Source organism: Pseudophryne corroboree, chromosome 6, assembly GCF_028390025.1.
Source record: "Pseudophryne corroboree isolate aPseCor3 chromosome 6, aPseCor3.hap2, whole genome shotgun sequence".
Classification (NCBI taxonomy): domain Eukaryota; kingdom Metazoa; phylum Chordata; class Amphibia; order Anura; family Myobatrachidae; genus Pseudophryne; species Pseudophryne corroboree.
In genome coordinates, this window is record NC_086449.1 from 122,559,931 (window position 1) to 122,585,977 (window position 26,047).

At 49.1% G+C, this 26,047-nt stretch overlaps 1 protein-coding gene across 6 annotated transcripts in view; it reads right to left on the minus strand.

Moving 5' to 3' along the window:
- Window positions 1-26,047, minus strand: part of PIWIL2 (piwi like RNA-mediated gene silencing 2) — a 1,076,777-nt gene that overhangs the window by 289,424 nt on the left and 761,306 nt on the right. For all 6 annotated transcript variants that reach the window (XM_063931805.1, XM_063931803.1, XM_063931806.1 and 3 more), the window contains 2 exons: window positions 21,915-22,001; window positions 15,947-16,087 (listed from right to left, as the gene is read on the minus strand). In XM_063931805.1, coding sequence (XP_063787875.1) covers window positions 15,947-16,087; window positions 21,915-22,001 — 228 coding nt within the window. The remainder of the gene's footprint in view (window positions 1-15,946; window positions 16,088-21,914; window positions 22,002-26,047) is intronic.

Here is a 26,047-nt window from a genome sequence, read left to right on the forward strand (position 1 = left end):
CTGATAAGGGTGAGATCCAGGGAACAGTTGGAGATCGGTGTAGCACTACCTCAGGTAGTGTTGCGGCAGCACGATTGGATTCTCAATATTCCTAAATCGCAGCTGGTTCCGACGACTTGTCTTCTGTTCCTAGGGATGATCCTGGACACAGTCCAGAAAGAAGGTGTTTCTCCCGGAGGAGAAAGCCAGGGAGTTATCCGAGCTAGTCAGGAACCTCCTAAAACCGAACCAAGTCTCAGTGCATCAATGCACAAGGGTTCTGGGTAAAAATGGTGGCTTCCTACGAAGCAATCCCATTCGGCAGATTCCACGCAAGACTTTCCAGTGGAACCTACTGGACAAATGGTCCGGGTCGCATCTTCAGATGCTTCAGCGGATAACCCTGTCACCAGGGACAAGGGTATCCCTCCTGTGGTGGTTGCAGAGTGCTCATCTTCTAGAGGGCCGCAGATTCGGCATGCGGGACTGGGTCCTGGTGGCCACGGATGCCAGCCTGCGAGGCTGGGGAGCAGTCACACAGGGAAGGAATATCCAGGGCTTATGGTCAAGCCTGGAGACATCACTTCACATAAATGTCCTGAAGCTAAGGGCCATTTTCAATGCTCTAAGCTTAGCAAGACCTCTGCTTCAAGGTCAGCCGGTGTTGATCCAGTCGGACAACATTACGGCAGTCACCCACGTAAACAGACAGGGTGCCACAAGAAGCAGGAGGGCAATGGCAGAAGCTGCAAGGATTCTTCGCGGGGCGAAAAACCATGTGATAGCACTGTCAGCAGTTTTCATTCCGGGAGTGGACAACTGGGAAGCAGTTTTCCTCAGCACGACCTCCACCCGGGAGAGTAAGGACTTCACCCAGAAGTCTTCCACATGATTATAAACCGTTGGGAAAAACTCGACAGGTATTGCGCCACGTCAAGGGACCCTCAGGCAATAGCTGTAGATGCTCTGGTAACACCGTGGGTGTACCAATCAGTGTATGGGTTCCCTCCTCTGCCTCTCATACCCAAGGTACTGAGATTGATAAGATGGAGAGGAGTAAGCACTATATTAGTGGCTCCGGATTGGCCAAGAAGGAATTGGTAACCGGAACTTCAAGAGATGCTCACGGAGGATCCGTAGCCTCTACCTCTAAGAAGGGACCTGCTCCAGCAAGGACCTTGTCTGTTCCAAGACTTACCGCGGCTGCGTTGACGGCATGGCGGTTGAACGCCGGATCCTGAAGGAAAAAGGCATTCCGGATGAAGTCATCCCTATCCTGATCAAAGCCAGGAAGGATGTAACCGCAAAACATTATCACCGCATTTGGCGAAAATATGTTGCGTGGTGCGAGGCCAGTAAGGCTCGACGGAGGAAATTCAACTGGGTCGATTCCTACATTTCCTGCAAACAGGAGTATCTATGGGCCTGAAATTGGGGTCCATTAAGGTTCAAATTTCGGCTCTGTCAATTTTCTTCCAAAAAAGAACTAGCTTCAGTCCCTGAAGTTCAGACATTTGTTAAAGGGGTACTGCATATACAGCCTCCTTTTGTGCCTTTAGTGGCACTTTTGGGATCTCCAGGTGGTTTTTTGGGTTCCAAAAGTCACATTGGTTTGACACACTTAAATCTGTGGAGTTAAAATATCTCACAGAAAAAGTGGTCATGCTGTTGGCTCTGGCCTGGGCCAGGCGCGTGTCAGAATTGGTGGCTTTATCCTGTAAAAGCCCTTATCTGATTTTCCATTCGGACAGGGCGGAATTGAGGACTCGTCCTCAGTTTCTCCCTAAGGTGGTTTCAGCGTTCACCTGAACCAAACCTATGGTGGTGCCTGCGGCTACTAGGGACTTGGAGGACTCCAAGTTGCTAGACGTTGTCAGGACCCGGAAAATATATGTTTCCAGGACGGCTGGAGTCAGGAAATCTGACTCGCTGTTTATCCTCTATGCACCCAACTAGCTGGGTGCTCCTGCTTCTAAGCAGACTATTGCTCGTTGGATTTGTAGTACAATTCAACTTGCACATTCTGTGGCAGGCCTGCCACAGCCAAAAATCTGTAAATGCCCACTCCACAAGGAAGGTGGGCTCATCTTGGGCAGCTGCCCGAGGGGTCTCGGCTTTACAACTTTGCCGAGCAGTTACTTGGTCAGGAGCAAATACGTTTGTAAAATTCTACAAATTTGATACCCTGGCTGAGGAGGACCGGGAGTTCTCTCATTGGGGGCTGCAGAGTCATCCGCACTCTCCCGCCCGTTTGGGAGCTTTGGTATAATCCCCATGGTCCTTACGGAGTTCCCAGCATCCACTAGGACGTCAGAGAAAATAAGAATTTACTTACCGATAATTCTATTTCTCGTAGTCCGTAGTGGATGCTGGGCGCCCATCCCAAGTGCGGATTGTCTGCAATACTGGTACATAATTATTGTTACCAAAAAAATTTGGGTTATTGTTGTAGTGAGCCATCTTTTCGAGAGGCTTCTCTATTATCATGCTGTTAACTGGGTTCAGATCACAAGTTGTACAGTGTGATTGGTGTGGCTGGTATGAGTCTTACCCGGGATTCAAAATCCTTCCTTATTGTGTACGCTCGTCCGGGCACAGTATCCTAACTGAGGCTTGGAGGAGGGTCATAGGGGGAGGAGCCAGTGCACACCAGGTGATCCTAAAGCTTTCTTTAGATGTGCCCTGTCTCCTGCGGAGCCGCTATTCCCCATGGTCCTTACGGAGTTCCCAGCATCCACTACGGACTACGAGAAATAGAATTATCGGTAAGTAAATTCTTATTTTCTTTATAAAAATAAGCCTTCTCCTGAGGTACAGGAAGGGCTTCCGTAACTTCCAAAATCTCCCTTATAGCAACAATCATGTATTGAATGCTTTTTGCCAATATAGGATCTATTCCCCTGGAATCACTAGTGTCGACACAGGAGTCAGAGTCCGTGTCGGTATGAGTTTGTACTATTTCTGCAAATGGTCTTTTATGTGACCCAGAGGCGACACGCCTGTGGATGAAAAAGCAGAACCACTAAAAATCACATCTTCCACTGATTTTCTCCAGCTTTCTGCATGAGACTCAGACTTATCTAATCTCTTACTGATATGATTCACACTATCACGTAATTCTTTCACCCATTCAGGCTCATGGTGTTCCGGCAGTGCCACCACATTACAACTCTGTGTCCCTAAAATGGCTCCCTCAGGGGAAGAGCTCCCTGCTTCAGACATGTCACACGCATGCACAACCACACCACAGACACTCCGGGACTTATAGGGGACAGACCCACAATAAAGTCTGTCAGAAGGACACAGATAGGATTTGCCAGTTCACAACCCAGCCAGTAATAAAATGTCTGTGAAACACAAAATGCCCACAGACCTGCAGCGCTTTTATAATAATTACACAATGTATAGCAACAAATTTCACTGTGCCCCCCCCCCCGGTTTTGCACCCTGATACTTGGTTCAGCAGTGGAGGAGGACCAGCGTTCTTCTCTGCGGCCTGGAAGGAGAGAAAATGGCGCTGAGCAGTGTGCTGGCTGCCTGAGGAGGAAGTCCCGCTCCCGTAATTGCGCGTTTCCCCTCAGACTTTTTGCTACTTTTATACTGGCGGGGGTAGGCCTCAGCATCTTATGCCCCTTATCTGCCAGTTTTACTAGGTGTCATGCTGCCCAGGGCATCCCCCACCCACCCCGCGCGGCCTGCACTGCCTGTGTGTGACGAATAGCATGGCGCGCAGCGTTCCCGCCAGCCGCGCGGTACCTCTTAGCCGTCACGCTGACTGAAGATCCTTTTCTTCTTACACTCACTTGTCTTCTGACTTCTGGCTCTGTAAGGGGGGTGACGGCGGGCTGTGGGAGTGAGCACATAGCCGCAGCTAGCGTTCAGTACCCTTCAGGAGCTAATGGTGTCCTGTCAGCCAGAAGTAGAGCCATGAAACTATTCAGGAAGTTGTTTCCTACTTCTGCCCCCTGTGCCCCATGAAGCAGGGAGACTGTTGCCAGCAGTCCCCCCTCAAAATAAGATTTTAAACCTACCGGTAAATCTTTTTCTCGTAGTCCGTAGAGGATGCTGGGGACTCCGTAAGGATCATGGGGATAGACGGGCTCCGCAGGAGACATGGGCACTTTAAGAAAGACTTTAGGTATGGGTGTGCACTGGCTCCTCCCTCTATGCCCCTCCTCCAGACCTCAGTTAGAGAAACTGTGCCCAGAGGAGACTGACAGTATGAGGAAAGGATTTTGTTAATCCAGGGCAAGATTCATACCAGCCACACCAATCACATCGTATAACTTGTGATAAACTACCCAGTTAACAGTATGAAAAAACAACATAGCATCAGTGCAGGACCGATGCAACTATAACATAACCCTTATTGAAGCAATAACTATATACAAGTATTGCAGAAGTAGTCCGCACTTGGGACGGGCGCCCAGCATCCTCTACGGACTACGAGAAAAAGATTTACTGGTAGGTTTAAAATCTTATTTTCTCTAACGTCCTAGAGGATGCTGGGGACTCAGTAAGGACCATGGGGATTATACCAAAGCTCCCAAACGGGCGGGAAAGTGCGGATGACTCTGCAGCACCGATTGAGCAAACATGAGGTCCTCCTCAGCCAGGGTATCAAACTTATAGTATTTTGCAAAGGTGTTTGAACCCGACCAAGTAGCAGCTCGACACAGCTGTAGTGCCGAGACCCCTCGGGCATCCGCCCAAGAAAAGCCCACTTTCCTCGTGGAATGGGCCTTGACCGATTTCGGTAACGGCAATCCAGCCGTAGAATGCGCTTGCTGAATCGTGTTACAAATCCAGCGAGCAATAGTCTGCTTTGAAGCAGGGGCACCAATCTTGTTGGTTGCATACAGGACAAACAGCGCTTCAGATTTCCTGACTCTAGCCGTCCTGGCCACGTAAATTTTCAAAGCCCTGACCACATCAAGTAACTCGGAATCCTCCAAGTCACGCGTAGCCACAGGCACCACAATAAGTTGGTTCATATGAAAAGGATGAGACCACCTTAGGTAGGAATTGAGGACGGGTCCGCAATTCCGCTCTATCCATATGGAAAACCAGATATGGGCTTTTATGTGATAAAGCCGCAAATTCCGAAACTCACCTAGCCGAAGCCAAGGCTAACAACAAGACCACCTTTCACGTGAGATATTTCAACTGCACCGTTTTAAGTGGTTCAAACCAGTGTGATTTTAGAAAACTTAGCACCACGTTAAGGTCCCAAGGTGCTACCGGAGGCACAAAAGGAGGCTGAATATGCAGCACTCCTTTTACAAAAGTCTGAACTTCTGGAAGAGAAGCCAATTCTTTTTGAAAGAAAATGGATAAGGCCGAAATCTGAACCTTAATAGAGCCTAATTTTAGGCCCAAATTCACTCCAGTTTGTAGGAACTTAAGGAAACGGCCCAGATGGAATTCTTCCGTAGGAGCATTCCTGGCCTCACACCAAGAAACATATTTTCGCTATATACGGTGATAATGTTTTGACGTTACATCCTTCCTAGCCTTTATCAGCGTAGGGATGACCTCAACCGGAATGCCTTTCTCTGCTAGGATCCGGCGTTCAATCGCCATGCCGTCAAACGCAGCCGCAGTAAGTCTTGGAACAGACAGGGCCCCTGCTGCAACAGGTCCTGTCTTAGAGGAAGAGGCCACGGATCTTCTGTAAGCATTTCCTGCAGATTCGGATACCAGGTCCTCCGTGGCCAATCTGGAATAATGAGGATTGTTCTCACTTCTCTTTGTCTTATTATCCTCAACATCTTGGGTATGAGAGGAAGAGGAGGAAATACATAGACTGACCGGAATACCCACGGTGTCACTAGGGCGTCTACAGCTACTGCCTGAGGGTCTCTTGACCTTGCGCAATACCTCTGTAGCTTTTTGTTGAGGCGGGACGCCATCATGTCTATCTGTGGCAGTTCCCACCGACTTGTAATCTGTGCGAAGACTTCCTGATGAAGTCCCCACTCTCCCGGATGTAGGTCGTGTCTGCTGAGGAAGTCTGCTTCCCAGTTGTCCACTCCCAGAATGAACACTGCTGACAGTGCGCTTACGTGATTCTCCGCCCAGCGAAGAATTCTGGTGGCTTCTGCCATCGCCACTCTGCTGCTTGTGCCGTCTTAGCGGTTTACATGAGCCACTGCGGTGACGTTGTCTGACTGGATCAGAACTGGTCGATCGCGAAGTAAGGTCTCCGCTTGACGTAGGGCGTTGTATATGGCCCTTAGTTCCAGGATGTTGATGTGAAGACAAGTCTCTTGACTTGACCAAAGACCTTGGAAATTTCTTCCCTGTGTGACTGCTCCCCAACCTCGGAGGCTTGTGTCTGTGGTCACCAGGATCCAGCCCTGAATGCCGAATCTGTGGCCCTCTAGAAGGTGAGCACTCTGCAGCCACCACAGGAGTGATACCCTGGCCCTGTGGGACAGGGTGATCAACCGATGCATCTGTAAATGTGACCCGGACCACATGTCCAGTAGTTTCCATTGGAAAGTCCTCGCATTGAACCTGCCGAAGGGAATGGCCTCGTATGATGCCACCATCTTTCCCAGGACTCGAGTGCAGTGATGCACTGACACCTGTTTTGGTTTCAATAGGTTCCTGACAAGAGTCATGAGTTCCTGGGCCTTTTCTATCAGGAGATAAACCCTCTTCTGGTCCGTGTCCAGAATCATGCCCAAGAAAGACAGACGAGTCGTAGGAACCAACTGCGACTTCGGGATATTGAGAATCCAGCCGTGTTGCTGTAACACTTTCAGTGAAAGTGATACGCTGTTCAGCAACTGCTCTCTTGATCTCGCTTTTATGAGGAGATCGTCAAAGTATGGGATAATTGTGACACATTGCTTGCGCAGGAGCACCATCATTTCCGCCATTACCTTGGTGAAAATTCTCTGGGCTGTGGAGAGACCAAACGGCAACGTCTGAAATTGGTAATGACAGTCCTGTACCGCAAATCTGAGGTACGCCTGATGAGGTGGATAAATGGGGACATGAAGGTATGCATCCTTTATGTCTGGGGACACCATAAAATCCCCCCCTTCCAGGCTTGAGATGACCGCTCTTAGCGATTCCATCTTGAACTTGAACCTTTTCAAGTATAGGTTCAGGGATTTCAAATTTAATATGGGTCTGACCGAACCGTCCGGTTTTGGAACTACAAACATGGTCGAGTAATATCCCTTTCCTTGTTGGAGGAGGGGAACCTTGACCACCACCTGTTGAAGATACAATTTTTGTATTGCATATAACACTATCTCCCTTTCCTGGGTAGAAGTTGGTAGGGCCGATTTGAAAAATCGGCGAGGAGGCACTTCTTCGAATTCCAGCTTGTAACCCTGAGAAACTATTTCTATTGCCCAGGGATCCACCTGGGAGTGAACCCAGATGTGGCTGAAACTCCGAACACGTGCCCCCACTGGGCCGGACTCCGCCAGTGGAGCCTCAGCGTCATGCGGTAGATTTTGTAGAGGCCGGGGAGGACTTCTGTTCCTGGGAACTAGCTGTGTTGTGCAGCTTTTTTCCTCTGCCACTACCTCTGGCAAGAAAGGACGCACCTCGCACTTTCTTGTTTCTTTGCGACCGAAAGGACTGCATTTGATAATGCGGAGCTTTCTTATGCTGTGAGGGAACATAAGGTAAAAAATTTGATTTTCCAGCTGTAGCTATGGAGACTAGGTCCGAGAGACCTTCCCCAAACAATTCCTCACCACTGTAAGGTAAAACCTCCATATGTCTTTTTGAGTCGGCATCACCTGTCCATTGCCGTGTCCATAGGACTCTTCTGGCAGAAATCGACATAGCGTTTATTCTAGAACCCAGTAGACTAATGTCTCTTTGAGCATCTCTCATATATAGGACAGCATCTCTTATATGCCCTAGGGTCAATAAAATAGTATCCTTATCTAGGGTATCCATCCCCTCAGATAAGGTATCCGTCCATGCCGCTACAGCACTACACACCCAGGCCGACGCAATTGCCGGTCTGAGTAAGGTACCTGAATGTGTATAAAAGGACTTCAGGGTAATCTCCTATTTGCGGTCAGCAGAATCTTTGAGGGTAGCCGTATCCTGGGACGGGAGGGCTACCTTCTTGGATAAGCGTGTTAATGCTTTGTCCACCCTAGGGGAGGATTCCCATCGTAACCTATCCGTTGACGGGAAAGGATACGCCATAAGAATCCTTTTGGAAATCTGCAGTCTTTTATCTGGAGATTCCCAAGCTTTTTCACATAACTCGTTCAGCTCGTGTGAGGGGGGAAAGGTTACCTCAGGCTTCTTTCCCTTGTACATATGTACCCTCTTGTCAGGGACAGGGGGTTCCTCTGTGATGTGCAAAACATCTTTTATTGCCATAATCATATATCGAATGGATTTTGCCAATTTTGGCTGTAACTTTGCATCATCGTAATCGACACTGGAATCAGAATCCGTGTCGGTATCTGTGTCAACAATCTGGGATAGTGGGCGCTTATGAGACCCTGACGGTCCCTGCGACATAGGATCAGGCATGGGTTGAGACCCTGACTGTCCCAAAGCTTCAGCCTTATCTAATCTTTTGTGCAATGAGTTTACACTAGCATTTAAAATATTCCACATATCCATCAAGTCAGGTGTCGGCGGAGACACCACATTCATTTGCTCCCACTCCTCTCTAACATAGCCTTCTTCCTCAGACATGTCGACACACGCGTACCGACACACCACACACACAGGGAATGCTCTTTCTGAAGACAGTTCCCCCACAAGGCCCTTTGGAGAGACGGAGAGAGAGTATGCCAGCACACACCCCAGCGCTATATAACCAAGGAATAACACAGTAATTTAATGTTTACCCAGTAGCGCTGCTGTATGTAATTTGCGCCGAATTATGTGCTCCCCCTCTCTTTTCAACCCTCTTGTCTACTGTGGTATAAGCAGGGGAGAGTCCAGGGAGCTTCCTCTCAGCGGTGCTGTGGAGAAAAAATGGCGCTGGTGAGTGCTGAGGGAGAAGCCCCGCCCCCTCGGCGGCAGGCTTCTGTCCCGCTTAAACTGTAAAATTGGCGAGGGCTCATACATATATACAGTGCCCAGCTATATATATGTTATATTTTTGCCAAAAAGAGGTTTACATTGCTGCCCAGGGCGCCCCCCACCTGCGCCCTGCACCCTTACAGTGACCGGAGTATGTGAGGTGTATGGGAGCAATGGCGCACAGCTGCAGTGCTGTGCGTTACCTCAGTGAAGATCATGAAGTCTTCTGCCGCCTCTGAAGTCTTCTTTTCTTCTCATACTTACCTGGCTTCTATCTTCCGGCTCTGCGAGGGGGACGGCGGCGCGGCTCTGGGACGGACGGCGAGGGTGAGATCCTGCGTACCAATCCCTCTGGAGCTAATGGTGTCCAGTAGCCTAAGAAGCAGGACCTTGCAACTCAGAGAGTAGGGCTGCTTCTCTCCCCTCAGTCCCTCGATGCAGGGAGTCTGTAGCCAGCAGTGCTCCCTGAAAATAAAAAACCTAACAAAATACTTTCTGTCAGAAAGCTCAGGAGAGCTCCTGAAAGGCACCCAGTCTCCACTGGGCACAGTTTCAAACTGAGGTTTGGAGGAGGGGCATAGAGGTAGGAGCCAGTGCACACCCAGAACTAAAGTTTTTCTTAAAGTGCCCATGTCTCCTGCGGAGCCCGTCTATCCCCATGGTCCTTACGGAGTCCCCAGCATCCTCTAGGACGTTAGAGAAAATAAGATTTTACTCACCGGTAAATCTATTTCTCGTAGTCCGTAGTGGATGCTGGGACTCCGTAAGGACCATGGGGAATAGCGGCTCCGCAGGAGACTGGGCACAACTAAAGAAAGCTTTAGGACTACCTGGTGTGCACTGGCTCCTCCCACTATGACTCTCCTCCAGACCTCAGTTAGGATACTGTGCCCGGAAGAGCTGACACAATTAGGAAGGATTTTGAATCCCGGGTAAGACTCATACCAGCCACACCAATCACACCGTATAACTCGTGATACTATATCCAGTTAACAGTATGAAATATAACTGAGCCTCTCAACAGATGGCTCAACAATAACCCTTTAGTTAGGCAATAACTATATACAAGTATTGCAGACAATCCGCACTTGGGATGGGCGCCCAGCATCCACTACGGACTACGAGAAATAGATTTACCGGTGAGTAAAATCTTATTTTCTCTGACGTCCTAAGTGGATGCTGGGACTCCGTAAGGACCATGGGGATTATACCAAAGCTCCCAAACGGGCGGGAGAGTGCGGATGACTCTGCAGCACCGAATGAGCAAACTCTAGGTCCTCCTCAGCCAGGGTATCAAACTTGTAGACTCTTGTAAAAGTCTTTGAACCCGACCAAGTAACAGCTCGGCCCACTTTCCTCGTGGAATGGGCTTTTACAGATTTAGGGAGCGGCAGTCCAGCCGCAGAATGTGCAAGTTGAATCGTGCTACAGATCCAGCGAGCAATAGTCTGCTTAGAAGCAGGAGCACCCAGCTTGTTTGGGTGCATACAGGATAAATAGCGAGTCAGTTTTCCTGACTCCAGCCGTCCTGGAAACATATATTTTTCAGGGCCCTGACCACGTCCAGTAACTTGGAATCCTCCAAGTCCCAAGTAGCTGCAGGCACCACAATAGGTTGGTTCACATGAAAAACTGATACCACCTTAAGAAGGAATTGGGAACGAGTCCTCAATTCCGCCCTATCCATATAAAAAAATTAGATAAGGGCTTTTGCATGATAAAGCCGCTAATTCTGAAACACGCCTGGCCGACGCCAAGGCCAACAGCATGACCACTTTCCACGTGAGGTATTTTAGCTCCACGGATTTAAGTGGCTCAACCCAATGAGACTTCAGGAAATCCAACACCACGTAGAGATCCCACGGTGCCACTGGAGGCACAAACGGGGGCTGACTATGCAGCAGTCCCTTAACAAAAGTTTGAACTTCAGGCAGTGAAGTCAGTTCTATTTTTGAAGAAAATCGATAGAGCCAAAATCTGGACCTTAATGGAACCCAATTTTAGGCCCATAGTCACCCCTGACTGTAGGAAGTGCAGAAATCGACCTAGCTGAAATTCCTCCGTTGGGGCCTTCCTGGCCTCACAGCACGCAACATATTTCCGCCATATGCGGTGATAATGGTTTGCGTTCACTTCTTTCCTAGCCTTAATTAGCGTAGGAATAACTTCCTCCGGAATGCCCTTTTCCTTCAGGATCCGGCGGTTAACCGCCATGCCGTCAAACGCAGCCGCGGTACGTCTTGGAACAGACAGGCCCCCTGCTGCAGCAGGTCCTGTCTGAGCGGCAGAGGCCATGGGTCCTCTGAGATCATTTCTTGGAGTTCTGGGTACCAAGCTCTTCTTGGCCAATCCGGAACAATGAGTATAGTTCTTACTCCTCTCCTTCTATTATTCTCATTACCCTGGGTATGAGAGGCAGAGAAGGGAACACATACACCGACTGGTACCCCCACGGTGTTACCAGAGCGTCCACAGCTATCGCCTGAGGGTCCCTTGACCTGGCGCAATATCTTTTTAGCTTTTTGTTGAGGCGGGACGCCATCATGTCCACCTGTGGCCTTTCCCAACGGTGTACAATCATTTGGAAGACTTCTGGATGAAGTCCCCACTCTCCCGGGTGGAGGTCGTGTTTGCTGAGAAAGTCTGCTTTCCAGTTATCCACTCCGGGGATGAACACTGCTGACAGTGCTAACACATGATTTTCCGCCCATCGGAGAATCCTTGTGGCTTCTGCCATCGCCATCCTGCTTCTTGTGCCGCCCTGTCGGTTTACATGAGCGACCGCCGTGATGTTGTCTGACTGGATCACCACCGGTGTTGAAGCAGGGGCTAGCCTGACCTAGGGCATTGTAAATGGCCCTTAGTTCCAAAATATTTTTGTGTAGGGAAGTCTCCTGACTTGTCCATATTCCTTGGAAGTTTCTTCCCTGTGTGACTGCCCCCCAGCCTCGAAGGCTGGCATCCGTGGTCACCAGGACCCAGTCCTGTATGCCGAATCTGCGGCCCTCTAGAACAGGCATTCCCAACCACGGTCCTCAAGGCACACTAACAGTACAGGTTTTTGTGATATCCAGGCTTCAGCACAGGTGACTTAATTAGTAGCTCAGTTATTTTGATTTAACCATCTGTGCTGCAGCCTGGATATCACTAAAACCTGCACTGTTGGTGTGCCTTGAGGACCGTGGTTGGGAATGCCTGCTCTAGAAGATGAGCACTCTGCAGCCACCACAACAGCGACACCCTGGCCCTTGGAGACAGGGTTATCCGCCGATGCATCTGAAGATGCGACCCGGACCACTTGTCCAACAGATCCCACTGGAAGATCTTTGCATGGGACCTGGCGAATGGAATTTCTTCGTAAGAAGCTACCATCTTTCCCAGGGCTCGCGTGCATTGATGCACCGACACCTGTATTTGTATTAGGAGGTCTCTGTCTAGAGACGACAACTCCTTGGACTTCTCCTCCGGGAGAAACCCTTTTTTCTTGTTCTGTGTCCAGAACCATACCCAGGAACAGTAGACGCGTCGTAGGAACCAGCTGCGACTTTGGAATATTCAGAATCCAGCCGTGCTGTTGTAGCACTTCCCGAGATAGTGCTACTCCGACGAACAACTGCTCCCTGGACCTCGCCTTTATAAGGAGATCGTCCAAGTACGGGATAATTATTGGTAAATACCCTCTGTGCCGGGGACAGACCAACGGCAACGTCTGGAATTGGTAATGACAATCCTGGTGAGGAGGGTAAATAGGGACATGCAGGTAAGCATCCTTGATGTCCAGTGATACCATGAAATTCTCCAGGCTTGCAATAATCGCCCTGAGCGATTCCATTTTGAACTTGAACCTTCGTATATAAGTGTTCAAGGATTTCAATTTTAGAATGGGTCTCACCGAACCGTCTGGTTTCGGTACCACAAACATTTTGGAATAGTAACCCCGGCCTTGTTGAAGGAGGGGTACCTTGATTTCACCTGCTGGAAGTACAGCTTGTGAATTGCCGCCAGTACTACCTCCCTTTCTCCGAGGGCAGCAGGCAAGGCTGATGTGAGGTAACGGCGAGGGGGAGTCGCCTCGAACTCCAGCTTGAATCCCTGTGATACTACTTGCAGAACCTAGGGATCCACCTGTGGGCAAGCACACTGGTCCCTGAAGTTCCCGAGACGCGCCCCCACCGCACCTGTCTCCCCCTGTGGAGCCCCAGCATCATGCGGTGGACTCAGAGGAAGCGGGGGAAGATTTTTGATCCTGGGTACTGGCTGTCTGGTGCAGCTTTTTCCTTCTTCCCTTGTCTCTGTGCAGAAAGGAAGCGCCTTAGACCCGCTGGCTTTTCTGAAGCCGAAAGGACTGTACCTGAAAATACGGTGCTTTCTTAGGCTGTGAGGAAACCTGAGGTAAATTTTTTTCTTCCCAGCTGTTGCTGTGGATACGAGGTCCCAGAGACCATCCCCAAACAATTCCTCACCCTTATAAGGCAGAATCTCCATGTGCCTTTTAAAGTCAGCATCACCTGTCCACTGCCGGGTCTCTAATGGCAAATATCCCTCTGTGCATCCCTCATATGTAAGACGACGTCTTTAAAATGCTCTATGTTAGCAAAATATTATCCCTGTCTAGGATATTTTATCTGACAGGGTATCAGACCACGCTGCAGCAGCACTATTCATGCTGAGGCAATTACAGGTCTCAGTATAGTACCTGAGTGTGTATATACAGACTTCAGGATAGCCTCCTGCTTTTTATCAGCAGGCTCCTTCAAAGTGGCCGTATCCTAAGACGGCAGTGCCACCTTTTTTGACAAACGTGTGAGCGCCTTATCCACCCTAGGGGATATCTTCCAACGTGACCTATCCTCTGGCGGGAAAGGGTACGCCAGCAGTAACTTTTTAGAAATTACCAGTTTCTTATCGGGGGAACCCACGCTTCTTTACACACTTCATTCACTCATCTGATGGGGGAACAAAACACTGGCTGCTTTTTCTCCCCAAACATAAAACCCCTTTTATGTGGTACTTGGGTTCATGTCAGAAATGTGTAACACATTTTTCATTGCCGAGATCATGCAACGGATGTTCCTAGTGGATTGTGTATATGTCTCAACCTCGTCGACACCGGAGTCAGACTCCGTGTCGACATCTGTGTCTGCCATCTGAGGTAACGGGCATTTTTTGAGCCCCTGATGGCCTTTGAGACGCCTGGGCAGGCGCGGGCTGAGAAGCCGGCTGTCCCACAGCTGTTACGTCATCCAGCCTTTTATGTAAGGAGTTGACATTGTCGGTTAATACCTTCCACCTATCCATCCACTCTGGTGTCGGCCCCACAGGGGGCGACATCCCATTTATCGGCCTCTGCTCCGCCTCCACGTAACCTTCCTCATCCAACATGTCGACACAGCCGTACCGACACACCGCACACACACAGGGAATGCTCTGACTGAGGACAGGACCCCACAAAGTCCTTTGGGGAGACAGAGAGAGAGTATGCCAGCACACACCAGAGCGCTATATAATGCAGGGATTAACACTATAACTGAGTGATTTTCCCCCAATAGCTGCTTGTATACACATATTGCGCCTAAATTTGGTGCCCCCCCTCTCTTTTTAACCCTTTGAGCCTGAAAACTACAGGGGAGAGCCTGGGGAGCTGTCTTCCAGCTGCACTGTGAAGAAAAAATGGCGCCAGTGTGCTGAGGGAGATAGCCCCGCCCCTTTTACGGTTGACTTTTCTCCCGCTTTTTTCATGGATTCTGGCAGGGGTAATTTATCACATATATAGCCCTGGGACTATATATTGTGATGATTTGCCAGCCAAGGTGTTTATATTGCCCTCAGGGCGCCCCCCCCCCCCCCCCCAGCGCCCTGCACCCATCAGGGACAGGAGTGTGAGGTGTGCATGAGGAGCAATGGCGCACAGCTGCAGTGCTGTGCGCTACCTTGTTGAAGACAGAAGTCTTCTGCCGCCGATTTTCCGGAACACTTCTTGCTTCTGGCTCTGTAAGGGGGCCGGCGGCGCGGCTCCGGGACCGAACATCGAGGTCGGGTCCTGTGGTCGATCCCTCTGGAGCTAATGGTGTCCAGTAGCCTAAGAAGCCCAAGCTACCACCAGTTAGGTAGGTTCGCTTCTTCTCCCCTTAGTCCCTCGCTGCAGTGAGTCTGTTGCCAGCAGATCTCACTGTAAAATAAAAAACCTAAAATATACTTTCTTTCTAGGAGCTCAGGAGAGCCCTTAGTGTGCATCCAGCTCAGCCGGGCACAAGATTCTAACTGAGGTCTGGAGGAGGGTCATAGTGGAGGAGCCAGTGCACACCAGGTAGTCCTAAAGCTTTCTTTAGTTGTGCCCAGTCTCCTGCGGAGCCGCTATTCCCCATGGTCCTTACGGAGTCCCAGCATCCACTTAGGACGTCAGAGAAAATAAAAAACCTAACATAAGTCTTTCAGAGAAACTCAGTAGAACTCCCCTGGAGTGCATCCAGTCTGCCTGGGCACATTTTCTAAACTGAGGTCTAGAGGAGGGGCATAGATGGAGGAGCCAGTTCACACCCTTGAAAAGTCTTAAAGTGCCCATGGCTCCTTCAGAACCGTCTATACCCCATGGTACTGAAGTGGACCCCAGCATCCTCTAGGACGTATGAGAAAAGCAATTCCTTCTATTCTTCAGGCTGATGTAACAAATGGCAGTTAAGGTTATAGATGAACCCCCCCCCAAAAAAAACAAAACAAAACCCGTCAATGTAAAAGAAAGGACAGTGCGTCCATTATCCACCTCCTATGCAAGTGGTTTAAGATGGACCCATCGGACCAAAAAATGGACAAAATGGAAGCTGATAAGCATCATTTATGCCCGCTTACTGCAGAAGGTGAGTACAGTTATCAGTTGGTAGAAGCTATGGTATAGTGACATACTGTATATACAAAACATGATGAAACAATAACACAATATTCTTACCATATGTATATTAGAGTCTATCTGAAGTCCCCATCTTTGTAGCTCGCTTACTGCATCCTCGCTGCTCTCAATTCTTTTAATCAGCTTTCCAAGGGAGATGTAATGCTGCTTGGGGCTCAAATGGATCTGTTGGGTCACATCCTGGAGGCAGAAATATAAGATGGAATCAGTAAACCATTGCACCCAGAAAGGCATGGCAGGAGGGTTACAGAGGTGGTATCTAGAGCAGCTTTGGTTTTAAATAGTTGGTCCAGTGTCAGAAGTACAGCTGCATCACTGGAGAACTCAAAGTATTTTGTAACTTCGCTCTACTGCGAAAAAAATTCTATTTTTACTGATCACAAACAAATGCAAATTTTTGGTCCTTAGCTGATAAAATAAGATTTTAAACCTACCGGTAAATCTTTTTCTCGTAGTCCGTAGAGGATGCTGGGGACTCCGTAAGGACCATGGGGAATAGACGGGCTCCGCAGGAGACATGGGCACTTTAAGAAAGAATTTAGATTCTGGTGTGCTCTGGCTCCTCCCTCTATGCCCCTCCTCCAGACCTCAGTTAGAGAAACTGAGCCCAGAGGAGACGGACAGTACGAGGAAAGGATTTTTGTTAGTCCACGGGCAAGATTCATACCAGCCACACCAATCACACCGTATAACTTGTGATAAACTACCCAGTAAACAGTATGAAACAACATACAGTAGCATCAGTTCAAAACCGATGCAACTAAAACATAACCCTTATTTAAGCAATAACTATATAGAAGTATTGCAGAAGTAGTCCGCACTTGGGACGGGCGCCCAGCATCCTCTACGGACTACGAGAAAAAGATTTACCGGTAGGTTTAAAATCTTATTTTCTCTTACGTCCTAGAGGATGCTGGGGACTCCGTAAGGACCATGGGGATTACACCAAAGCTCCCAAACGGGCAGGAGAGTGCGGATGACTCTGCAGCACCGACTGAGCAAATAGGAGGTCCTCCTCAGCCAGTGTATCAAACTTATAGAACTTTGCAAAGGAATTTGACCCCGACCAAGTAGCAGCTCGGCACAGCTGTAGTGCCAAGACCCCTCGGGCAGCCGCCCAAGAAGAGCACACTTTCCTAGTGGAATGGGCCTTGACCGATTTTGGTAACGGCAATCCAGCCGCAGAATGCGCTTGCTGAATCGTGTTACAGATCCAGCGAGCAATAATCTGCTTTGAAGCAGGGGCACCAATCTTGTTCGTCGCATACAGGATAAACACTGCTTTTGTTTCTCTGACTCTAGCCGCTCTGGCCACGTAAATTTTCAAAGCCCTGACCACATCAAGGGACTCGGAATCCTCCAAGTCACGCGTAGCCACAGGCACCACAATAGGTTGGTTCATATGAAAGGATGAAACCACTTTTGGCAGGAATTGAGGACGGGTCCGCAATTCTGCTCTATCCATATGGAAAACCAGATATGGGCTTTTATGTGACAAAGCCGCCAATTCCGACACTCGCCTAGCCGAAGCCAAGGCTAATAACATGACCACCTTCCAAGTGAGATATTTTAACTCTACCGTTTTAAGTGGTTCAAACCAGTGTGACTTAAGGAAACTTAACACCACGTTAAGGTCCCAAGGCTCCACCGGAGGTACAAAAAGGAGGCTGAAAATGCAGCACTCCCTTCACAAAAGTCTGTACTTCTGGGAGAGAAGCCAATTCTTTTTAAAAGAAAATGGATAGGGCCGAAATCTGAACCTTAATGGAGCCTAATTTTAGGCCCAAACTCACTCCAGTTTGTAGGAACTTAAGGAAACGGCCCAGATGGAATTCTTCCGTAGGAGCACTCCTGGCCTCACACCAAGAAACATATTTTCGCCATATACGGTGATAATGTTTAGCTGTCACGTCCTTCCTAACCTTTATCAGCGTAGGAATGACCTCATCCGGAATGCCTTTTTCCGCTAGGATCCGGCGTTCAATCGCCATGCCGGCAAACGCAGCCGCGGTAAGTCTTGGAACAGACATGGTCCCTGTTGCAACAGGTCCTGTCTTAGAGGAAGAGTCCACGGATCTTCTGTAAGCATTTCCTGCAGATCCGGATACCAGGTCCTTCGTGGCCAATCTGGAATAATGAGGATTGTTCTCACTCCTCTTTTCCTTATTATTCTCAACACCTTGGGTATGAGAGGAAGAGGAGGAAATACATATACTGACTGGAACAGCCACGGTGTCACTAGGGCATCTACCGCTACTGCCTGAGGGTCTCTTAACCTGGCGCAATACCTCTGTAGCTTTTTGTTGAGGCGGGACGCCATCATCTCTATCTGTGGCAATCCCCACCGACTTGCAATCTGTGCGAAAACTTCCTGATGAAGTCCCCACTCTCCAGGATGTAGGTCGTGTCTGCTGAGGAAGTCTGCTTCCCAGTTGTCCACTCCCGGAATGAACACTGCTGACAGTGCGCTTACATGATTCTCCGCCCAGCGAAGAATTCTGGTGGCTTCCGCCATCGCCACTCTGCTCCTTGTGCCGCCTTGGCGGTTTACATGAGCTACTGCGGTGACGTTGTCTGATTGGATCAGAACCGGTTGGTCGCGAAGTAAGGTCTCCGCTTGACGTAGGGCGTTGTATATGGCCCTTAGTTCCAAGATGTTGATGTGAAGACAAGCCTCTTGACTTGACCAAAGAGCTTGGCAATTTCTTCCCTGTGTGACTGCTCCCCAACCTCGGAGGCTCGCGTCCGTGGTCACCAGTATCCAGTCCTGAATGCCAAACCTGCGGCCCTCTAGAAGGTGAGCACTCTGCAGCCACCACAGGACAGATACCCTGGCCCTGGGGGATAGGGTGATCAATTGATGAATCTGTAGATGTGACCCGGACCACTTGTCCAGTAGGTCCCATTGGAAAGTCCTCGCATGGAACCTGCCGAAGGGAATGGCCTCGTAGGATGCCACCATCTTTCCCAGGACTCGAGTGCAGTGATGCACTGACACCTGTCTTGGTTTCAACAGGTTCCTGACCAGAGTCATGAGTACCTGGGCCTTCTCTATCTGAAGGTAAACTCATTTCTGGTCCGTATCCAGAATCATACCCAAGAAGGGCAGACGAGTCATAGGAACCAACTGTGACTTCAGGATATTGAGAATCCAGCCGTGTTGCTGTGACACCTTCAGCGAAAGTGACACGCTGTTCAACAACTGCACTTTTGATCTCGCCCTTATTAGGAGATCGTCCAAGTATGGGATAATTGTGACTCCTTGCTTGCGTAGGAGCACCATAATTTCCGCCAATTACCCTGAAATTGGTAATGACAATACTGTACCGCAATTCTCAGGTACGCCTGATGGGGTGGATAAATGGGAACATTTATGCCTTTATGTCTAGATACACCATAAAATCTCCCCCTTCCAGGCTGGCGATGATCGCTCTGAGCGATTCCATTTTTAATTTGAACCTTTTCAAGTATAGGTTCAGAGATTTTAATTTCAAAATAGGTCTGACCGAACCGTCCGGTTTCGGGACTACAGCCAAGGTTGAGTAATATCCCCTTCCTTGTTGCAGGAGGGGAACCTTGAGCACCACCTGTTGGAGATACAATGTGTGAATTGTATTTAATATTATTTCCCTTTCTGGGGGAGAAGCCGGTTGGTCCGATAAGGAAAACCGGCGAGGAGGCACCTCTTCGAATTCCAGCTCGTAACCCTGAGATTTATCGCCCAGGGATCCACCTGCGAGTGAATTCAGATGTGGCTGAAGAGTCGAAGACGTGCTCCCACTGGGGCGGACTCCCTTAGCGGAGCCCCAGCGTCATGCGGTGGATTTAGTAGAGGCGGGGGAGGACTTCTGTTCCTGGGAACTAGCTGTGCCCTTACCTCTGGTAAGAAAGGACGCTCCTCGTACTTTCTTGTTTTTCTGCGACCGAAAGGACTGCATTTGATAATGTCGTGCTTTCTTAGGCTGTGAGGGAATATAAGGCTAAAGATCAGAATTACCAGCTATAGCTGTGGAGACCAGGTCCGAGAGCCCTTCTCCACACAATTCCTCAGCCTTGTAAGGTAAAACCTCCATATGCCTCTTTTAGTCGGCATCACCTGTCCATTGCATGTTCCACAGGACACGTCTAGCAGAAATCGACATAGCGTTGACTCTAGAACCCAGTAGACCAATGTCTCTTTTGGCATGTCTTATATATAAGACAGCATCTTTTATTTATATATATATATACATACATACATATATACATACACACATATATCCTAGGGTCAATAACATGGTATCCTTATCTAGGGTGTCAATCTCCGCTGATAAGGTATTTGTCCACGCTGCTAAAGCTCTATAAACCCATGCCGACACAATCGCCGGTCTGAGTAGTGTACCAGTATGTGTGTAAATGGATATGATATGCAAAACATCTTTTATTACAATAATCATATATTGAATACTTTTCTGCCAGTTTTGGCTGTAACTTTGCATTACCGTAATCGACAATGGAGTCAGACTCCGTGTCGGTATCAGTGTCTATTATTTTGGATAGTGGGCGTTTTGAGACTCTGAAGGTCCCTGCGACATAGGGACAGACATAGGTAGATTCCCTGTCTGTTCTCTAATCTTTTGTGCAATAAATTTTCCTCATCACTTAATTCCACATATCCAGTCAGGTGTCGGCGTTGTCGACGGAGACACCACACACACACATTTGCTCCATCTTCTTCTTAGGAGAGCCTTTTACCTCAGACATGTCGACACACGCGTACCGACACCACACACTCAGGGAACCCTCTTATCTGAAGACAGTTCCCCCACAAGGCCCTTTGGAGAGACAGAGAGAGAGTATGCTAGCACACACCCCAGCGCTATATGACCCAGGAAAAAAAACACAATAATTTAATGTTTTACCTAGTAGCGCTGTTATATATTATCTGCGCCGAATTATGCGCCCCCCTCTTCTTTAAAACCCTCTTTTCTACCGTGGTATAAGCAGGGGAGAGTCCGGGGAGCTTCCTCTCAGCGGTGCTGTGGAGAAAAAATGGCGCTGGTGAGTGCTGAGGGAGAAGCCCCGCCCCCTCGACGGCGGGCTTCTGTCCCGCTCAAATATACTGTACACTGGCGGGGGCTCTTTATATATACAGTGGTTAGCTGTATATATCCTATTTTGCCAGAAAAGAGGTTTACAAGCTGCCCAGGGCGCCCCCCCCTGCGCCCTGCACCCTTACAGTGACCGCCGTGTGTGAGGTGTATGGGAGCAATGACGCACAGCTGCAGTGCTGTGCGTTACCTCAGTGAAGATCATGAAGTCTTCTGCCGCCTCTGAAGTCTTTTCTACTCATACTCATCCGGCTTCTATCTTCCGGCTCTGCGAGGGGGACGACGGCGGCGCGGCTCCGGGACGAACTCCAGGGTGAGACCTGTGTTCTGACTCCCTCTGGAGCTAATGGTGTCCAGTAGCCTAAGAAGCAGAGCCTTGAAACTCACAGAAGTAGGTCTGCTTCTCTCCCCTCAGTCCCTCGATGCAGGGAGTCTGTTGCCAGTAGTGCTCCCTGAACATAAAAAACCTAACAAATATACTTTCTGAAAGGAAACTCAGGAGAGCTCCCTGAAATGCACCCTATCTCCTCTGGGCACAGTAGTAAACTGAGGTCTGGAGGAGGGGCATAGAGGGAGGAGCCAGTGCACACCCAGATCTAAAGTCTTTCTTAAAGTGCCCATGTCTCCTGCGGAGCCCGTCTATCCCCATGGTCCTTACGGAGTCCCCAGCATCCTCTAGGACGTAAGAGAAAGTAAGATATATTTCCCTATGTGTATAAGTATAGAAGGACACCCTGTTACTATTTACATGTGAGCTAGGTGACTCCAGGTACACTGAGAGTGTATGCGAGTGACTACTATCTGAAATAGGAGTGTGGAGACACGTATCACTAAAAACCCTACAACAAACCACATAAAGGGCTATGCCATTTAAACATCACATCAGTTACCACCAGATAATGTGACTACAGAGTTACCTTCATTGCTTTAAAATCTTGTTTCATTTTCTCAGGGATACCAGTCATGAAAGAAAGTTCTGGAAGTAGGAGAACCAATCCTGGCATCTGAGGTAAAAGAAAAAAAATCTTAGTAGCATAATCCCCAAAAAACCTTTATAAGCTGACCACATGTCCCATGCTGCAGTTACGCTGCCTGTTGAAAATCTCAGATGAAGTCAGCTTCCCGAATGTATCAGACATCAATAAAATAAGAATTTACTTACCGATAATTCTATTTCTCGTAGTCCGTAGTGGATGCTGGGGACTCCGTCAGGACCATGGGGATTAGCGGCTCCGCAGGAGACAGGGCACAAAAGTAAAAGCTTTAGGATCAGGTGGTGTGCACTGGCTCCTCCCCCCATGACCCTCCTCCAAGCCTCAGTTAGGATACTGTGCCCGGACGAGCGTACACAATAAGGAAGGATTTTGAATCCCGGGTAAGACTCATACCAGCCACACCAATCACACTGTACAACCTGTGATCTGAACCCAGTTAACAGCATGATAACAGCGGAGCCTCTGAAAAGATGGCTCACAACAATAATAACCCGATTTTTGTAACAATAACTATGTACAAGTATTGCAGACAATCCGCACTTGGGATGGGCGCCCAGCATCCACTACGGACTACGAGAAATAGAATTATCGGTAAGTAAATTCTTATTTTCTCGGACGTCCTAAGTGGATGCTGGGGACTCCGTCAGGACCATGGGGATTATACCAAAGCTCCCAAACGGGCGGGAGAGTGCGGATGACTCTGCAGCACCGAATGAGAGAACTCCAGGTCCTCCTCAGTCAGGGTGTGCCCCTGACCAAGTAGCTGCTCGGCAAAGTTGTAAAGCCGAGACCCCTCGGGCAGCCGCCCAAGATGAGCCCACCTTCCTTGTGGAATGGGCATTTACATATTTTGGCTGTGGCAGGCCTGCCACAGAATGTGCAAGCTGAATTGTACTACACATCCAACTAGCAATCGTCTGCTTAGAAGCGAGAGCACCCAGTTTATTGGGTGCCTACAGGATAACAGCAAGTCAGTTTTCCTGACTCCAGCCGTCCTGGAAACCTATATTTTCAGGGCCCTGACAACATCTAGCAACTTGGAGTCCTCCAAGTCCCTAGTAGCCGCAGGTACCACAATAAGCTGGTTCAGGTGAAACACTGACACCACCTTAGGGAGAAACTGGGGACGAGTCCGCAGCTCTGCCCTGTCCGAATGGACAATCAGATATGGGCTTTTGTGAGACAAAGCCGCCAATTCTGACACTCGCCTGGCCGAGGCCACGGATAACAGCATGGTCACTTTCCATGTGAGATATTTCAAATCCACAGATTTGAGCGGTTTAAACCAATGTGATTTGAGGAATCCCAGAACTACGTTGAGATCCCACAGTGCCACTGGAGGCACAAAAGGGGGTTGTATATGCAGTACTCCCTTGACAAACTTCTGGACTTCAGGAACTGAAGCCAATTCTTTCTGGAAGAAAATCGACAGGGCCGAAATTTGAACCTTAATGGACCCCAATTTGAGGCCCATAGACACTCCTGTTTGCAGGAAATGCAGGAATCGACCGAGTTGAAATTTCTTCGTGGGGCCTTCCTGGCCTCACACCACGCAACATATTTTCGCCACATGTGGTGATAATGTTGTGCGGTCACCTCCTTCCTGGCTTTGACCAGGGTAGGAATGACCTCTTCCGGAATGCCTTTTTCCCTTAGGATCCGGCGTTCAACCGCCATGCCGTCAAACGCAGCCGCGGTAAGTCTTGGAACAGACATGGTACTTGCTGAAGCAAGTCCCTTCTTAGCGGCAGAGGCCATGAGTCCTCTGTGAGCATCTCTTGAAGTTCCAGGTACCAAGTCCTTCTTGGCCAATCCGGAGCCACGAGTATGGTTCTTACTCCTCTACGTCTTATAATTCTCAGTACCTTGGGTATGAGAAGCAGAGGAGGGAACACATACACTGACTGGTATACCCACGGTGTTACCAGAGCGTCCACAGCTATTGCCTGAGGGTCTCTTGACCTGGCGCAATACCTGTCCAGTTTTTTGTTCAGGCGGGACGCCATCATGTCCACCTTTGGTCTTTCCCAATGGTTCACAATCATGTGGAAGATTTCCCGATGAAATCCCCACTCTCCCGGGCGTCGGAATGAACACTGCTGACAGTGCTATCACCTGATTTTCCGCCCAGCGAAAAATCCTTGCAGTTTCTGCTATTGCCCTTCTGCTTCTTGTGCCGCCCTGTCTGTTTACGTGGGCGACTGCCGTGATGTTGTCCCACTGGATCAATACCGGCTGACCTTGAAGCAGAGGTCTTGCTAAGCTTAGAGCATTGTAACTTGCCCTTAGCTCCAGTATATTTATGTGGAGAGAATTCTCCAGACTTGATCACACTCCCTGGAAATTTTTTCCCTGTGTGACTGCTCCCCAGCCTCTCAGGCTGGCATCCCTGGTCACCAGGACCCTTCCTGAATGCCGAATCTGCGGCCCATTAGTAGATGAGTACTTTGCAGCCACCGCAGAAGAAACACCCTTGTCCTTGGAGACAGGGTTATCCGCTGATGCATCTGAAGATGCGATCCGGACCATTTTTCCAGCAGATCCCACTGAAAAGTTCTTGCGTGAAAACTGCCGAATGGAATCGCTTCGTAAGAAGCCACCATTTTTCCCAGGACCCTTGTGCAATGATGCACTGACACTTTTCCTGGTTTTAGGAGGTTCCTGACTAGCTCGGATAACTCCCTGGCTTTCTTCTCCGGGAGAAACACCCTTTTCTGGACTGTGTCCAGAATCATCCCTAGGAACAGCCGATGTGTCGTCGGAAACAACTGCGGTTTTGGAATATTTAGAATCCACCCGTGCTGTCGTAGAACTACTTGAGATAGTGCTACTCCGACCTCCAACTGTTCTCTGGACCTTGCTCTTATCAGGAGGTCGTCCATTTTCTTTGAAGAAGAATCATCATTTCAGCCATTACCTTGGTAAAGACCCGGGGTGCCGTGGACAATCCAAACGGCAGCGTCTGAAACTGATAGTGACAGTTCTGTACCACGAACCTGAGGTACCCTTGGTGAGAAGGGCAAATTGGGACATGGAGGTAAGTATCCCTGATGTCCCGGGACACCCTATAGTCCCCTTCTTCCTGGTTCGCTATCACTGCTCTGAGTGACTCCATCTTGATTTGAACCTTTGTAAGTGTTCAAATATTTCAGATTTAGAATAGGTCTCACCGAGCCTTCTGGCTTCAGTACCACAACATAGTGTGGAATAATACCCCTTTCCTTGTTGTAGGAGGGGTACTTTGATTATCACCTGCTGGGAATACAGCTTGTGAATTGTTTCCAATACTGCCTCCCTGTCGGAGGGAGACGTTGGTAAAGCAGACTTCAGGAACCTGCGAGGGGGAAACGTCTCGACTTTCCAATCTGTACCCCTGGGATCCTACTTGTAGGATCCAGGGGTCCTGTACGGCCCCAGCGTCATGCTGAGAAACTTGGCAGAAGCGGTGGAGGCTTCTGTTCCTGGGAATGGGCTGCCTGCTGCAGTCTTCTTCCCTTTCCTCTATCCCTGGGCAGATATGACTCTTATGGGGACGAAAGGACTGAGGCTGAAAAGACGGTGTCTTTTTCTGCAGAGATGTGACTTAGGGTAAAAACGGTGGATTTTCCAGCAGTTGCCGTGGCCACCAGGTCCGATGGACCGACCCCAAATAACTCCTCCCCTTTATACGGCAATACTTCTTTGTGCCGTTTGGAATCTGCATCACCTGACCACTGTCGTGTCCATAAACATCTTCTGGCAGATATGGACATCGCACTTACTCTTGATGCCAGAGTGCAAATATCCCTCTGTGCATCTCGTATATATAGAAATGCATCCTTTAAATGCTCTATAGTCAATAAAATACTGTCCCTGTCAAGGGTATCAATATTTTTAGTCAGGCAATCCGACCAAGCCACCCCAGCTCTGCACATCCAGGCTGAGGCGATCGCTGGTCGCAGTATAACACCAGTATGTGTGTATATACTTCTTAGGATATTTTCCAGCCTCCTATCAGTTGGCTCCTTGAGGACGGCCCTATCTGGAGACGGTACCGCCACTTGTTTTGATAAGCG